At 37.1% G+C, this 16,369-nt stretch overlaps 2 protein-coding genes across 5 annotated transcripts in view; one reads left to right on the top strand and one right to left on the bottom strand.

Annotated features, from left to right (window-relative positions):
• Positions 1-1,396: 1,396 nt before the first annotated feature.
• Positions 1,397-5,124, top strand: LOC124224642 (protein odr-4 homolog). The gene is made up of 8 exons (XM_046636655.2): positions 1,397-1,577; positions 2,463-2,642; positions 2,705-2,907; positions 2,997-3,168; positions 3,344-3,529; positions 3,763-3,973; positions 4,123-4,305; positions 4,438-5,124. The coding sequence occupies exons 1-8, from the start codon at positions 1,482-1,484 to the stop codon at positions 4,590-4,592; spliced, it is 1,386 nt and encodes a 461-aa protein (XP_046492611.1). The 5' UTR covers positions 1,397-1,481; the 3' UTR covers positions 4,593-5,124.
• A 335-nt stretch (positions 5,125-5,459) lies between these two features.
• The window catches only part of LOC124224641 (uncharacterized), a 50,341-nt gene continuing 39,431 nt past the window's right edge, over positions 5,460-16,369 (bottom strand). For all 4 annotated transcript variants that reach the window (XM_069137665.1, XM_069137670.1, XM_069137672.1 and 1 more), the window contains 23 exons: positions 15,758-15,880; positions 14,412-14,632; positions 14,210-14,309; positions 13,662-13,996; positions 13,341-13,581; positions 13,085-13,222; positions 12,741-12,926; positions 12,359-12,642; positions 12,058-12,223; positions 11,743-11,943; positions 11,213-11,602; positions 10,598-10,929; positions 10,297-10,435; positions 9,909-10,222; positions 9,489-9,648; positions 9,234-9,397; positions 8,866-9,131; positions 8,368-8,765; positions 7,929-8,174; positions 7,519-7,686; positions 7,286-7,399; positions 7,033-7,189; positions 5,460-6,934 (listed from right to left, as the gene is read on the bottom strand). In XM_069137665.1, the coding sequence (XP_068993766.1) occupies positions 6,798-6,934; positions 7,033-7,189; positions 7,286-7,399; positions 7,519-7,686; positions 7,929-8,174; positions 8,368-8,765; positions 8,866-9,131; positions 9,234-9,397; positions 9,489-9,648; positions 9,909-10,222; positions 10,297-10,435; positions 10,598-10,929; positions 11,213-11,602; positions 11,743-11,943; positions 12,058-12,223; positions 12,359-12,642; positions 12,741-12,926; positions 13,085-13,222; positions 13,341-13,581; positions 13,662-13,996; positions 14,210-14,309; positions 14,412-14,632; positions 15,758-15,880 (4,980 nt within the window). In that variant the 3' untranslated portion in view covers positions 5,460-6,797. The remainder of the gene's footprint in view (positions 6,935-7,032; positions 7,190-7,285; positions 7,400-7,518; positions 7,687-7,928; positions 8,175-8,367; positions 8,766-8,865; positions 9,132-9,233; positions 9,398-9,488; positions 9,649-9,908; positions 10,223-10,296; positions 10,436-10,597; positions 10,930-11,212; positions 11,603-11,742; positions 11,944-12,057; positions 12,224-12,358; positions 12,643-12,740; positions 12,927-13,084; positions 13,223-13,340; positions 13,582-13,661; positions 13,997-14,209; positions 14,310-14,411; positions 14,633-15,757; positions 15,881-16,369) is intronic.

Genomic DNA, 16,369 nt, shown 5'->3' with positions numbered 1-16,369 from the left:
CTATGATGTATGATGTATAATGTATGATGTATGATGTATGATATGATGTATAATGATTTTAGTTTTTCATTTCAGACAAGAAATACGCACACTTTATCTTTTCTGCCGATTCCAGACTCGAGCGGTTAGGCCCTTCGATGGTCAGCCATTGACTAAAGATATATTCTTCAGCTAAAGGGTCAGTTAATAACGCTGCCGTTCTGCGACAGTTGGATGATAAAAATTTTTGCTTGTACCTTTCAAATGTGTGTTCAAATACACTTGAAGTTTTAAAAAGCTTCGTTCTATCTCTCCCTATCAGAAAAAAAAAAATCGCCGACAACCACCTTTTTAGGTCTTTAAATCAGGACACTGCGTTAAATACTGTCTCATATACGGAGCATCCATTTAATTTCGATCAAAATTAGCGCACCCGTGAAGTATTACAGTTACTCTGAATTTTTTCCATGCGAACACTTTTCGAAAAACAATTCTGCTCCTCTACCCAACGTAGATACTTCACTTGCGACTGGCTAAAACAGCGTTTCGAGTCTCTGCCTACGAAAAATCAAAATCGAGAAAGCAAATGAAAAGTTGTGGGAATAATATGAATATTAATGTTATAGAATACATGGTGGTGCAAGGGGACGAGGAGGACGAAGGTGGTCGGAGGTGGCTGGAGGTGTTCGAAAATGGTAGGAGCTTGTAGGAGGTGGTTGGAGGTAGTAGGGGGTGATAGAAGGTGGACCGAGATGGTAGGAGGTGATTAGAGGTGGTTGGTGGGGTAGGAAGTGTTTGGTGGTGGTTGGAAGTGATCGGCGGTGGTCGAGGAGTACGAGGACGACTACGATGATGAGCAGCGCGGTGGGGGGGGGGGGGCAACGAGGTGGTCAAGGTTGACGAAGGTGGTCGGCGGAAAGAGGAGTTAGTTGACGGTGGTTGGAGGTGCTCGAAGGTTGTTGCTGTGGTTGGCGGTGGACACGGTTACGCTTCTTCTAACGGGGATGATCAAGCTGATCGACATTTATAACAATAAGTCGCAGTCGACAAGTTGTCTTACGTACTTGCTTTGTATCGACCCGTTCTCAAGCTTCCATACCGACACTACTTTGGCTGCTACGAATATCTGTGTGAGCCCGTTAGGTAGAATAGATAGAGCAGAACCCTCCTACTTTCCCAGGCCCACCTTGGCCCACTTGCCCGCCGATAACTGGTCACAAGAATTCACCCAGGGGTATTCGTCCTAATATTCTTCAGTCAACGGTAATACTTTTATAATACGTAAAATAGTATTCCTTACCTCAAATTCGAATTTCCCGCTACCAATTCCTCATTACTCCTTAGTACTGATTGCAACCACGGCAAGGAAAGTGGCGTTTACTTTCCCCACCTCGTAGGATGAGAGTGACGCTTCTATTTGTATCGCTTCTAGGATTGTGGATTCCGTCGCATCGCGTCGTGAACCGGAGTTAAAAACCGTATTGGCAAATAAATCATCTAGAATGGGGCGAATAGCTTACGCCGAGGACAGTGTCTTAGCATATCTAAAATCATTGATGAGAGCTGATGGTTATACGATAGGATTGATACTTGGACAGGTGCGATATTTCAATTACTCAGAGATCAGGATCAAACCGTAGAGCACGGTCCACAAGCGATCAACGCTGTATTTCACTGTCCACCATATGTTTTTTTATCAGAATACGAAATATATTCGGATAGTTGCCTCAAAGGCAAATAACTTATTATACAATTTATTAGATTGGAAAACAATACTTCTATTAGTTATGAGATCGAGTCACGGACTTGGAGGTTATGCTAAACGTCAAATCTTAACCCCTTGTAGCCCCTTGTAACATTTCTGTAACAAACTAAATAAGATCCTACAAAATCTATACAGAAGGTATTAATGACAAGTCCTTAAATGCTATTTATTTTTAAATTTATGAATTTGGACTATAAGGGGTTAAAGTTTGCCACATCACATTCCGCAATTTGCGCCTACTCAGTATACGCTTTACAGAATTGTTTACGAATTCAATATCTTCCTATTCCCGCTTCTATCGGCAAACCAATAATATGGTTGACAGATAAATTCTCCTACTGTTGAGCTCACAATGTTATTCAATATGCTAGCGATCTTGCACCTTCATGGTATGAATTAAACTTCAATGTCTAGTCAATTCTGATTTTGATTCTAATGACGGACACTGTATTCAACTCAATATCTATAATCGTTGTGTTCGAAAATAATAAGTACTAAATTACAAATAGAAATTTCATTTATTTGTTTAGCCCTAGAAAGCGTAATTGGAACCGAAAAATGATCATCTAGAATAATTCACAAAGGACATGTTGTTAGTGCCATTCAATGTGCCTCAACGTATAATCTGTCGCACGCAAAAGTCAGCAGTTGACACATGTTGAAAATTCCAATCAAAATTATAATCATTTTTGACTATCATCGTCATTTTTTATTTTAGAGTACAGCACAGAAAGACTTTGTTGTTCATCTGGCAAGAACTCCACCTCCTGCCGCGAAGGATGTAATTGAAGAATCTTTGATAAGCTCTGCAAGCAACACTCAGCCAGAACCAGGACGAAAGTACATTAAATCCATCAATGACATACCGGAAACTTGGGTCGCCGATCACGCAAAACATGTAATGAACTCATTGTTACCACCATCATTGTCCATTTATTTATTCGATGGATTTCTCTTCAGGTTACCAGGATGTTACCAGGTGGTATGTGGGTGCTAGGAATATTTGTGGTTGGCCCGTCAGATATCTTGAATGATAGCAATTCAATAAACAGACTACGATCAGTGGTAGTTGCAATTTACAAGCACTTAGCATTAAATAAATATCTTTATGGGAATAACAATCAGGAAAATCTTATCCTGCACTTCAATAGTATTACTCAAAAGTAAGTGAACTTTATGAAAATGATAAGAATGTATTGTGCCATCGTTTTCGTATTGTGTTTGTTTAAGGAAAACTTTCATATTTCTTCAGGATATTATGCAAATCTCTTGATGCTAGTCTTGGAGGAATATTGAAACCGGTAGATTGGAAGTTCCAAGCTAAGGCCACAAAATGGCATCAACTCGAAGCTCGAGTAGATTTTGATCGGTTATTTCCAATTGCAGCTGACCAAATGCCGGCAACATTAAAAAAGCAACTACAGGTATTTGTATTGATTTAAAAAGTTGAATTATTGGCAGATTCAATCTCATGAATTATATCAAGTAGCATATATAAACGATACTCATGCCAATCACCATAAGACCTTGAATTCAGCTTTTATCGCTTACCAAATAACTCCACCGGAAGGTAGTCAATTTTATTTGTGTTCTATACAGGGAATTCTTGCAAATATATCAGATACTGTTGACTCAGCTTTGATTGTGATCGAAGGTGAACCACGGTCTTCAGAGGACACTCTCGAAGTAGTTGGAAAGAAGAAAAAGGATAGAAAAGAAATTAAGAGCAACAATGACACGACTTTGGCTAACAAAACGCTTCAAGTTAGCATGTATATTCCCTGTGTAAGTTACAGTGGTCATAATAGCTTGATATTTGAATGAATAGATGGCCGGGAGGCCATGACACTTTGTTGTATCAAGGAATCGCTTCCAAATTCAAGTAATTGTATAACTGAAAAGGAAATAATGAAATTAATGGGTTTCCTAGCTCATTTGTTGTATTGTATTGTACAGTAGAGAGGGATTGAAGAACCCGTTGAAGAAAGAATACAGAAATAAGTTTTTAATTATTTTAGCCAAAAAATCCTAGTTCAGACATATTGATAACATCCTGCAGTGCGACTATGCGGCTAGTCGGGCAAGTTGTTAGCAGAACATTTGTGCATCAGAAAGCAACCATCGAAGAGGCTACTGCAGCAGTGAAACAGGATATCATAAGGTCGTTGGCTAGTCGGTTAGAAATGCACTGGGATAGTTTAATTGAAGAAGAAAATGGGTCCCCAGAAGGTAACTGACAATCTCGGCAAATCTATACAATAAGCATACGATTGGATATCTGTCATGAATGATATCTTTTCTCTGTTTTATTGAATATACAATTTCACTTTGGGATGGTAGAAATAATTTAAAACTTTTCATGGATTACTTATTTTTAGAAAACGTTACCCTGCACGAACCTCCAAGAAGGGTTTTGGTCGCTCTGCCGCAAAGTAGAGTAACATTGTCTGACTACTTATTTCCTGGTGAAGGACCACAAGAAGCTTTAGTGTCTTTGCAGGAACTTTTGGATTTAGAAATGCAAGAAAGCAGTGTACAAAAAGAGCTTGAACTCCAGGCTGGTGAGTTGTACTAAATCTACCTAAAGATTGTACAGCACTTTGATGCTTTTGCAGTCTGTATTAGTTTAAGTAAAAGAATTGTTCTGACAGAATAATACAGAGATAAAACCAATCAACATTAATGACCTACAGATCCTTCGGAATTCTACTATCAAAATACCGTGGACACAGTAGCCTCCGATAGCAATGAAGATTCATCTCAAGATCAGCAATTTGTTGTCTATATGACTGGATTAAGTGTTGCAATACTTGTTTTAGTAGCTGCAATTGTTGCGCATTTGTACTGAATTTATGTGGCGGTCACAATTTTATCGTATCATTCGCGTTTGTTTTTTAATTTATTTGCTACGAGAATAATCGATGATTGTAAATTTTTTGTTCTATAATTAGAGTTCGCGAAAATTTGAGTATAATAAGTGTATTCTGTTAGTAATTGGAAGCCTTATCGACATACAGGTGTTTATAAAATACACACACAGGTATATTTTCTAGGTAGGTCATAGAGACAGTGTATCGTCAGATTATAAGTTGCGGGTCAAATTATTTGATTTTTATTTGTATTTGTTGTTGTATTACTAATAGGTTAATAATTGTAGGTTGATATCTGGTTACCATGTATCAATATTGTCTGTACACAATGCCCAAACAATATATTGCATATCACAAGGGTTGTTGAAAAGATTCATGAATGCGAACTGAAACATTGTTAATTTAACTTGAAAGCTGTACTATATTTAGTAATGTACTCTGTATTATATCCAACAAATATTTTTATAATGTTGACACTATAAATGTAAAGTATATTAAATTAATATTTAAAGAAAATCTTCGAATGCTCTATTGATGTATTTGTTAATTTCACTGCACCTACTTTTCCACTAACTCGACTAGAAAGATGTTCTCATTGCCCTATCGTTCTGTGCACAGTTGCGATAATTGTAAGTTACTGAACACGTATTCAAAATAACTAGCAATGATAATGCGTAGTTCTGCATTATTTGTATTGCTCTACAGTTCTCAACCAAAGATTCTGATTCAACTATGTCCAACTTTAATTAACTTACATATCTAATATTTTTGGAAGAGTTCAAGAAATTCCAGAAACGTTAGTATTTGTCACATGGTAGGTATGAATTAAATAATGCATGGATATCTAACGTTCAGTATACTTTTATTGTCTCGTTAGTATAATATAGATACGTATGCACTATAATTTACAGTGATAAATGATTATTTCAATCTATCGTATTTATTCAAATGATAGGTGTTCACTCACGGAACGATAGTATTAATGGAAATAAGAATTATTTCAGTAGTTTAATAATAATACCGTATTATTTCGAATATAATCCGAGGTTTTCGTTATCGCTAACAGCACCCGCCAAAATCGTCCTCGTCTTATACGCGGACCCGCCTTATACGGGTATCTAAAAAAAAAACACCCTGAAATACTGTCTCAGAATCGGGGATCGTCTTATACGCGGGGTCGGCTTATACATGGGACAACACGGTAATAATATGTAGCAAATAATCTGATATCCAACATTTGATATTATAGTCATAAATAAATTACTTATACCATAAATCGATGATACGATCTGACAATTATAACTTACTGATACAATTATGTAAGCTAAGAAAATTACAAAAAGGCATAAACGTAAAAAAAAAAAAAAAAGTTTGGTAGAACAATCACGTATGCGACAATAGAATTTAGATGTGGTCTAAATAATGTTTCAACATATCGTTTCCAATTTTCTTCTACTAACAATTAATTAATTTCGGTAATTTCAGCCATTTAATCATGGGAATGCAGGACATTGCATTGATTTACATACGATATTTTTGTGTACGTACTTATATTGTACATGTAAAGATTTCACATCATTAGATACCATAATCTCCTATGGCTTGTCATGCAATCCTGATAGTGGCAAGAATAGAATTTTAGTATTCCGTCTTGCAGTTAATTAAATGTATATGCTGGAAAAAATAGTTAAGCATCACCTCTACCAAGTACTTACATGCGTTTTCTTCATGCCTACAACTTATGGAGTTTACTATGACGTTTATAACTCCGCTTTTCGCATTTTAGAAAGAACAAAAAATACCTTCAATCACATTACCACCTGCATGTTCATATCTTAGGTACACCGATGCCTGTGTAAGGTGCGTGTGTGTGTTTGTGTATGTGTACATGCGTAACCCTGTACGAAACGTAATATATGACATGCACGACAATGTAGTATTAATTAATATCTCTTACATATTCTAGAGGCTATTCGATTACGGTTTCAGTCTACATGACCAGGATCCAAATAATCATATGAGTTTTATGGACGCCTCAACTAATTAATCAGTCTGCGAATCAGGAAATTTCTCCTAAGTTGACACAATAATCAGAACGCAATTTCTACAAAGTCAGCTGCCATATTGGGCTCAATGTGGACTCATAAATATTTTTTACTCACAGGATCTCGCCTTACTCAGATTTAAGGTAAGACCCCTGTGATAACACCACCAGGACTTGGCAGAGTCGTAGATCCCATTAGACTCTTGTCGACTTCCCTTGCAGCCTGCCTTCCTTCAGCTATTGCCCATACGACAAGTGACTGACCTCTTCGGCAATCTAAATTCGCAAATATTAAAATTGTAGAGTAGAATTGTATTGGAAAGGAATTCTTTCAACTGACTTTTGGATGAAACAAAATCACAATCTTAACTAACCTCCTGCAGCAAAAACACCTGAAATACTAGTTGAGTATTTGCCGCCAGGAGTTTCGTAGTTTCCACGCCCATCGAGTTTTGCTTCTAAATCAGTAGCGACGTATTTCTCAGGTCCCATAAAGCCCATTGCAAGTAATACCAGATCACATTTGTAGGTCTATTGAGAAATACATTTATATATACAAATATCTTATTGACATTGACATACCTCCGATGGCTCACCTCATCACATGTTGCTAGAAAAAAAACTCACCTTTTCAGAATTAGGAACTTCGTCCATTTTCCATCTACCTGCTTCATCTTTAGTCCATTCAACTGTGACTGTTCTAATTCCAGTTACATGTCCCTTGTCATTGCCCAAGAATTCCTGAAATTAATGATGTAAATTAAACTTTCTAAGATATCCCATAAAAAACAATTCATGACTTGAAACTGATTAACTAATTGATACGATATTTCAGTGCAGAAAGAAAATGTTACATTTACCTTGCTCAGTGTACTGAACTGACGTGGATCCCGTCCAAATTTAAGAGAAACTTCTTCATGACCATAGTCCACCTTGAACACTCGAGGGTACTGTGGCCATGGATTGTCCTTTCCTCTTTTCAATGGAGGTTCAGGTAAGATTTCAAACGTTGTAATGGATCTGGCACCCTGGCGACAGAACAGAATGTTACGTACCGGTATGTATAGTTGTCCCCACACTTTAGTATATATATCATAGTTTCAAAAATCTGACGAATAATTTAGACCTCGAACAAAACATCCGTTTGTTAGTATTTTTGCATTAGACATACTAAATGAAGATGAGATTTATATTGTTATATTGTAGTATTTTACTGTAAGGGATCACGGGCCTAGTAGGCCCATGTGATTTGATATGCGCAGTGTAATACCTGTCGCAAGGATGTAGCAATGCAATCGCAACCTGTATCTCCACCACCAATAATTATGACATCTTTATTCTGAGCAATTAATTCCATTTTGGGTGGTACAGTGTTTCCCATCTGTTTTTTTTGCCAGTTCTCGAGAAAACTCATGGCAAAGTGAATTCCTTCAAAGTGCCGTCCAGGTATTTGCAGATCTCTTGGCCACGTAGCACCAGTACACAGAAGAAGTGCATCATACTGTTCTTTCAATTCCTATTGTGCAAGAAAAATGGTAGTACAGTTTGTTGCGGAATGTGCGTGATAACGTGAAAATTTTTAATGTCCAATGGCTTCAATAATTAATTAACTGCCTACTGAAATTTTTCATTTTCTCGACAATATGAACAAATACAGAGAAGATAAAAGAAATTCACTCGTAAAAATAAACAGCAGTTCATAAGCTCACTTTAGCTGAAATATCCTTCCCAACATTGATACCAGTCTTGAAGGAGATTCCTTCAGCAGCGAGGAGAGAAACTCGCCGTTGAACAACTTGCTTAGACAATTTCATGGTAGGAATACCATACTGCAAAAGACCACCAACGCGATCGTTTCGTTCATAGACAGTGACCAAGTGACCAGCTTTGTTAAGTTGATGAGCCGCAGCAAGTCCAGAAGGACCAGATCCTACAATTGCCACTCGACGTCCAGTTCTTGACTTCGGAGGTTGCACAGTGATCCATCCTTGCTCAAAGGCATGATCTATGATAGCGCACTCAATGTTTTTTATTGTTACAGGTGGCTCGGAGATTCCCAATACACAAGCACCCTCACAAGGTGCTGGACATACCCTTCCAGTAAACTCTGTAAGAATGATGGGTGTATGTTAAACACAAATTCTAGTTGTCACTATTTTGATTCGTCCGGATGCCAAACATGATCGCGATGATAGGGTGAAACTAACCAGGAAAGTTATTGGTCTGAAGCAGCTGATTCAAGGCCTCTTTCCAGTTTGAATGAAAAACAAGGTCATTCCACTTTGGAATAATGTTTCCAAGAGGACACCCATGGCTGCTCTGACAGAAGGGAACACCACATTCCATACATCTTGCTGCCTGAACTCTAAGTCCTTTCCTAACACCTTGAAAGTTATATATCTCATTCCAATCTTCCATTCGTTTTTCAGCCGGTCGATAGTTTTTTGTTTCGCGACCGTATTTTACGAATCCTCTGCAAACAAAATACAGATTTCGTGATTAGTTGTGCTATTCAGTTTGACGAATTAAACACACATATCCTGTCATTAGTGTGTGAACTAAAATTCATATCTACCGAATCTTATCCAATTTCTTTTTCTCCATATCCCCATCAGCAATCGAATCTTCAATATCCTTAACATTAGGTTCGGATGGTTTGCGATTGCTGTCGACAATTGGCTGCGCTACTTTCTGCTCTGCTAGTTGCTTTAGAGCACGTTGATATTCGTATGGGAATACCTAGTAGTATTACAACCAAAATGTATTTAAACCAGAACAACTTGAAGAAATTCTGAATAATTTGATCATTGAGCAAAATTTATCAGCGTACCTTTACAAATCTGGTGGTAGGTTCAGGCCAGACCTTCAGCAACTCCTGAGCGATCAATGATCCAGTCTTTTCAATGAACTCTTCCAGAAGTTCCTTCACATACGCAATGTCACTCTGCTGATTAAGTGGAAGTAGCTCCACCATTTCAGGATTGCATTTACTGAAACATACATGGCAATATGATTAATCATCACTGAAATGTAATCAAAGCAAATGTGCAAAATTTTTTAGTAGGTATACCAACCATACTCAGTAGTTATTACCTGCTATTATGTATATTCTAACAATAATTTTCTTTACAAAAAAAAAAAAGCTGCATTATCAGAACTATAGTAAATTCGCTCACCTATAAAAATAAATCCACCCTCGCACACTAAATATTGCAAATGTATAATATGCACAGTGCGTGAGTCAATTTACCTTTTGAACGATCCGTCAACGTCGAGAACATAAGCAATTCCACCGGACATTCCAGCAGCAAAGTTCCTTCCTGTCAGCCCAAGTATAAGTGCACAACCTCCAGTCATGTATTCGCATCCGTGATCACCTACTCCTTCTACAACTACGATAGCTCCACTGTTACGAACGCTGAACCTCTCTGCAGCTATACCTCGGAAGTATGCCCGACCAGACGTCGCACCATAGAGACAGACGTTACCCACAATAACATTAGCTTCGGAATTGAAGTCCGAATCCTTGGGGGGATATATGATAATCTCTCCACCACAGAGACTCTGAGTGATAAAAATAGAGGTAAGTATTGATTCTCGTACAGTTTGGTGAAGGCATTTGGATAATTTTTATTCACCTTTCCTACGTAATCGTTTGCATCACCTTCTAACGTAACATGAACACCTTTTGTCATAAAAGCGCAGAAGCTCTGACCCGCAGAGCCAGTCATATTGATATTAATACTGTGTTCTGGAAGCCCTTCTTCCCCAAATTTCCTAAAAACAATTTTGTAAAACAATTCTCAAACGTGGCAGAAATTGTGAAACCGAATATTTTTACAAGCACAGACACATACAAGGAAATGGTAGCTATACGAAATAAGGAATTGCTCATGGTTTGGGTGCTAACTGAAACTAAATAAAATGATTGCAACTTGCTTTGAAATGTGATAGCTTAAAGTTGACGCAAATGCTCTGCATTCATTGTTGATGCTCATCTGGATGGAAACGCTTTTTTTAAGTCCTTCCAAAACTGGTGCTGCCTCTTCAAGAAGCTTATTGTCCAATCTGTTTTCGAGCTGGAAATCCTGCTTAACTGAGCCACCCTTAATGTTGACACCTGGACGCATTTCCAATGCATTGCGTAAAATGTTTGTGAAATTAAGAGTCTTGGATTTTTCATGATCACGGCTGGCAACCTTCAGGAAATCAGTGCGTCCAACTAAATCTTGGAATTTTCTGATACCAAGACTAGCCATGTGCGTTCGGACCTGGACAAAAATTTGGAAATTATAATCATTTTGTAGAAACTTTCTTTCATCTATTCTAACTGGAAAAGATTGGTGGGACATGAACAATTCTGATGGAATATTATAGAATGGGATTCAAAAAACAGAATAGACTTCTTACTGTGTATCGTGATTCTGAAAACTATTCTATAATATTCATTATTACCTAATCGTAACCTATCAAATCGTATCAGACGTTTTAAGCAGGAATAGATATTGAATGCATGAAATACGTGATAAAACTGAGTTCAAAACAAACCCTCACCTCCTCGGCCAACATGAACAGGAAATTGATAACATGTTCTGGTTTTCCTGCAAACTTTTTGCGTAAAATTGGATCTTGTGTAGCAATGCCCACTGGACACGTATTCAGATGGCACTTCCGCATCATCGTGCAGCCCATAGCGATCAATGGAGCTGTACTGAAACCAAATTCGTCTGCGCCCAAAAGTGCAGCAACAACGACATCAAAGCCAGTGCGAAGTTGACCATCTGCTTGAACAACGACTCTGGAGCGCAAGTTGTTGAGAGTTAATACTTGGTGAGTCTCTGCTACACCCAACTCCCATGGAAGACCCGCTGCCTTGATTCCAGTCCAGCTACTAGCTCCAGTACCACCATCATGTCCAGATATCACAATGTGCTCTGCTTTACCCTACAAAAATAGCCGATGCGCATGGTGATTAGAGAAAACCGACGAACGAAATATCGGTAAATTAATTTCGTAAAGGGTTTATAAGAGGGTTGCATGAAAAATGTTCGATACAAATTATTAAACCATTATATCGCACTCACTTTAGCAACACCAGATGCAACAACTCCAACTCCGACTTCCGACACAAGTTTTACAGAGATCCGAGCATTTGGATTTGCGCATTTCAAATCGTAAATCAGCTCAGCTAAATCTTCTATCGAGTATATATCGTGATGGGGTGGGGGTGAAATAAGTCCAACTCCAGGCACAGAGTGACGTGTTGCAGCAATATCCGCTGTGACCTGTGATGTTGAATATTATTACACTCACTAATTTGTTATTGAAACGGTCCCATTAAAGAGATGCTTATGGCAAGTGACTTTAATTATTCTATACACCAACCGAAATCAACTTACTTTATATCCTGGCAGCTCACCACCTTCACCAGGTTTGGCACCTTGAGCCATTTTAATCTGCAAGTCATCGGCATTTGCTATGTAGCTGGAAGTTACACCAAATCTGCCACTTGCTACTTGTTTGATGGATGACCGCTTATTGAATTCTGGATCTTGGTCCAAATATCTGAAATTATTAACAATGATGAGTATAAATCAAATCGTTAATTTTACCAAAGTAGTACCTATAATATACCCATATCTATATTGCTGAGTTTTTTCCAAGATACAAATGATGATCACATGAGCTTAATTGACGTACCTGTCAGCATTCTCTCCACCTTCTCCGGTGTTGGATTTGCCACCAATTCTATTCATGGCAATGGCAAGGGTGGTATGAGCTTCTAGTGAAATACTTCCAAAGCTCATAGCGCCAGTCACGAATCTCTTCACAATCTCAGATGCTGGTTCCACTTCATCAATTGGTATTGGTTTATCGATAGTTTTGATTTCCATTTGACCTCGTAGTGTGCATGCTCGGACAGCATCCATCGTAGATTTACGGTAATTTTCATAGGCGATGGTACTCTTTGATTCAACAGCTTCCTAAATTTTCAGAAGCAAATGAATAGAAAATTCTAATTAGGGAAATGATGGAAGATACGTTTGAAGGTTTAATTTTTTCAGTTTTTCGCAACATATACCTGTAGATTAGCAATACTGTTGGGCTCGTTGATATGTTTCTCTCCTCCAGCTCGCCAATGGTATATTCCAGGATTACGCAGGACCATCATATCCACAGCTTTTTCCATGTAAGTCATTTGGTGTCTTTCGAATGCTTCTTTTGCTATTATGTCGAATGTTACACCACCGATTCGTGATTGGGTACCCTAAAATATCCAAAGAAATATGAAACATTGAATAACACTGCATAGTTACACCAAAAATCAAGCATGAGAAACTAACGATATAATGAAAACACGATCAAATCAATGATTTAATACGAATTTGAATTGAAAGAATTTCATTATGATAAGCGCGTGAATACCTTGAAACATTTATCAACAACATCATCAGCCAAGCCAACCGCCTCGAAGATTTGGGCACCTTTGTAAGATTGAAGAGTAGATATTCCCATTTTTGCCATCACCTTGGCAATTCCACGTTCCATAGCTTCAGAATAATTCTAGAAAGAAAAATTTCAAATCCAAATTATCATAAGATATTTTTCAAAGATAATATTGTACTAATTAGACGAATTATAAAATTTGTGTTTACTGTCAAATTGCATAGGTACTACTTACAGTGAACATGATATCGTCAGTACAGGATTCATCCAAGACTCCATCAGCTCTAAGACTTCTAGCCATTTCAAAGACCAGATAGGGACAGATTGCGTCAGCACCGTAGCCAAGCAGTACACACATGTGATGCACCTCTCGAGCTTCCGCAGTCTCTAGGATTAAGCCCACTTTCATTCGTTGACGCTCTTCGATAAGAAAATGATGTACAGCACCTTGAGCTAGTAAAGTGCTCACTGGAACCCTGTGAATAAATTGAGTTATAGCATATTGACGTTTTTCTTTGAATGAGGAAAAATATTTATTGAATGCAATAATTTATACCTGTCTGGACCGGCTAGACGGTCGGATAAAACAATGAGCTGATAACCCTGATGGGCAGCTTCGTTAGCCTCGTTGCACACCCTGTGAATGGTTTTCTGAAGACCCGGTGGTCCATACTCAGCCGGATACGTGATGTCAATAACCTTTGTTCTCCAGCCACGATAGTTGGTGTTTTTAATCACCTCAAGATCTTTCAGGGATAAGATGGGTTGATGAAGGAATAATCGATGAACTTGTAACTCATTTGGTTCCAGGATATTACTCACAGGACCAATTGGGCACATTAGTGACATCACGATCTTCTCTCTGAATGGATCAATCGGTGGGTTTGTTACCTAAAGATACAAGACTTTAGATTATGCTTCGAAATACCTGTTATACCTGATTAATTTCATTATGAATTTACACTAAAGCAAAGTAAATTTGATGTACTCGAACATTGTTACAGTGTTGTCAATTCAATTCGTGTTTAATGGTCCAGCTGCTATCAGAACGTAAAAGCAGAATCTTCCGTCAATTTTTGCAATAGTAAGGGAAATTATTTTCACCTGTGCAAACAATTGTTTGAAATATTCGTAAATCAGAGGTTGAAAGTCGGAAAGGCAGGCCAAGGGAGCGTCGTTGCCCATAGATCCCAGTGCTTCTTTTCTGAAAGAAAAAAAAAAAAAAACAATATGAATTCAATTGCATGATTTACGTGTAAAAAATTGACGATGATATTTATAATAGCTGAGCTCATGTGATATTTACTTGGTTTGAATCATGGGCAGTAAAAGCATATTGATGGTTTCAATTGTATATCCGTATAATGAGAGACGTTTGTCTCCTCCCCAAACACGATTCACTGCAGAAACACCCTCGAAAGTATCGTTGGTTTCGATGAGCTTAGTCAACTCTACACTCCCATTTTCAGTAATACCATTTGACCCATTTACTGCGATATGAGCTTCTCGTAACTGGTCCATCGATATCTGTGTTCAAATTAAAAAATTGAATAATGATGTAGATTGTGGATGATACCAGGCTAAAGAGATACATTTGGCAAAAGAAGAAAAAATGACTATATTATTAGTTAACCAAATAATAAGTTATCTAAAAAGTACCTAATGATAAACGATAGAAAAATACTCCCAAAGATGTCTCTATTTCATATATTATGCATGTAAATTAGCTTGAAATAATTTAACTACTAATACCAGTGAAGATGGGTAAATGAGAAGTGTATGGGCAATGTGTGAAAGAAAATTATGAATTGGTGATTGAAACATGAATGATTGTTATACCAATGCTACGAAATGTATCTAAATATTATTTTCAGAATGTAAATTAGTATGGAAAATACCAATCCAAACCACAAATAAGATTCATTCTGACTATAAATATAATTTTTCCAAAACTATTCATTAAAAGCAGGGTAATATAGGAGCATATAAAGAGTGAAATATACGTGGAAATGTGGGATCAATAAATACATTTTTATGTAAATGAAAACTGATATCAACAAATAAATAAGCGTAAAACGTTATTTCAAAGAAGTATAACAAATAATAACTGAGAAGTATCAAATACCACCACATTAAATAACCAAACTCAAAAGTCCTTTGGAATTCTTTGTTACATTTACAACTCACCCTCTGCACGTAACACCAATGTCGCCATCATAGAAGATAAATTGGAAAAGAAATGTTAAATTAACATCATTGTCGAATTATTGAATTGTGCATATAACAACCATGTAATTTGATTTAGTATTTGATGATATTATATATTTTGCGAATGAACGGATGAGATATGTCATGATGTGTGTAATTGTAATATGTAGTATACCACCACCATGTCAATAAATGAAAATACAGCGGTGATTATTGATTGATTCTATTAGTTAATGCACCCCCAATGACACATTCATTTAGTATAAAGAATGGTTACTACCTGTACAATATTTAAAAATTATTCTTGCTATCAAAATCTGATGTATAAATTATTTATTCCATTAAACCATCACTGTAACAGATTTCTTCGATTACACTCACGGAGAATCGATTAATCGCTATCACCGACTGTCATTATAAATTATTTTGAGGAAAATGACATACCTGTTCCTTAAGCCAAGTAGAGTGAGGCCTGCTGCGTGCGATATAAATCTTGAGATCAACATCTTGAATAATCTTTTTCTCTTCTGTGTCAACCAACAGCATCCTTCCAGGCTTCAAACGGCTCTGAAAATGAAACGGATGCAAAGTGAATGCCATTGAAAAGCGCCTTGAGTTTGAACAACATTCATGTAACAGCACAGGATGACGGTCCTACAGCTCTTTATACAAACCTAATCCCTAGATGGCGATAATTATATGGTCGTTTGTAGAATGAATAGAAATAAATAAAATAGGGTACAATATGATACACTATTCATACAAATTCCAGAATACAGTAGTGTAAAAATATATATGTGGATTAAACGATTGATATTCTGTCGTTGTTGATGATGTATCCATCGCATACTCATGCATTTCATTTATCTTCCTCGATAATACAAAAATATCAATATTACATACAATTAAAAAAATGTCAGCCTTAAGTTGAGCATCATATTGGCCACAGAAGAGAAAATGTACGAAATGTTCGTGCGATTTAAAAATAATAAAAAATTGAATAATCTAGTGAATATCAAAAGAGATAAGGTATTAAAAATCCTTGTCTCGTATCCT

This window comes from Neodiprion pinetum, chromosome 1 (genome assembly GCF_021155775.2).
Source record: "Neodiprion pinetum isolate iyNeoPine1 chromosome 1, iyNeoPine1.2, whole genome shotgun sequence".
NCBI classification, from domain to species: domain Eukaryota; kingdom Metazoa; phylum Arthropoda; class Insecta; order Hymenoptera; family Diprionidae; genus Neodiprion; species Neodiprion pinetum.
This window is presented reverse-complemented; position numbering and strand designations above follow the sequence as displayed.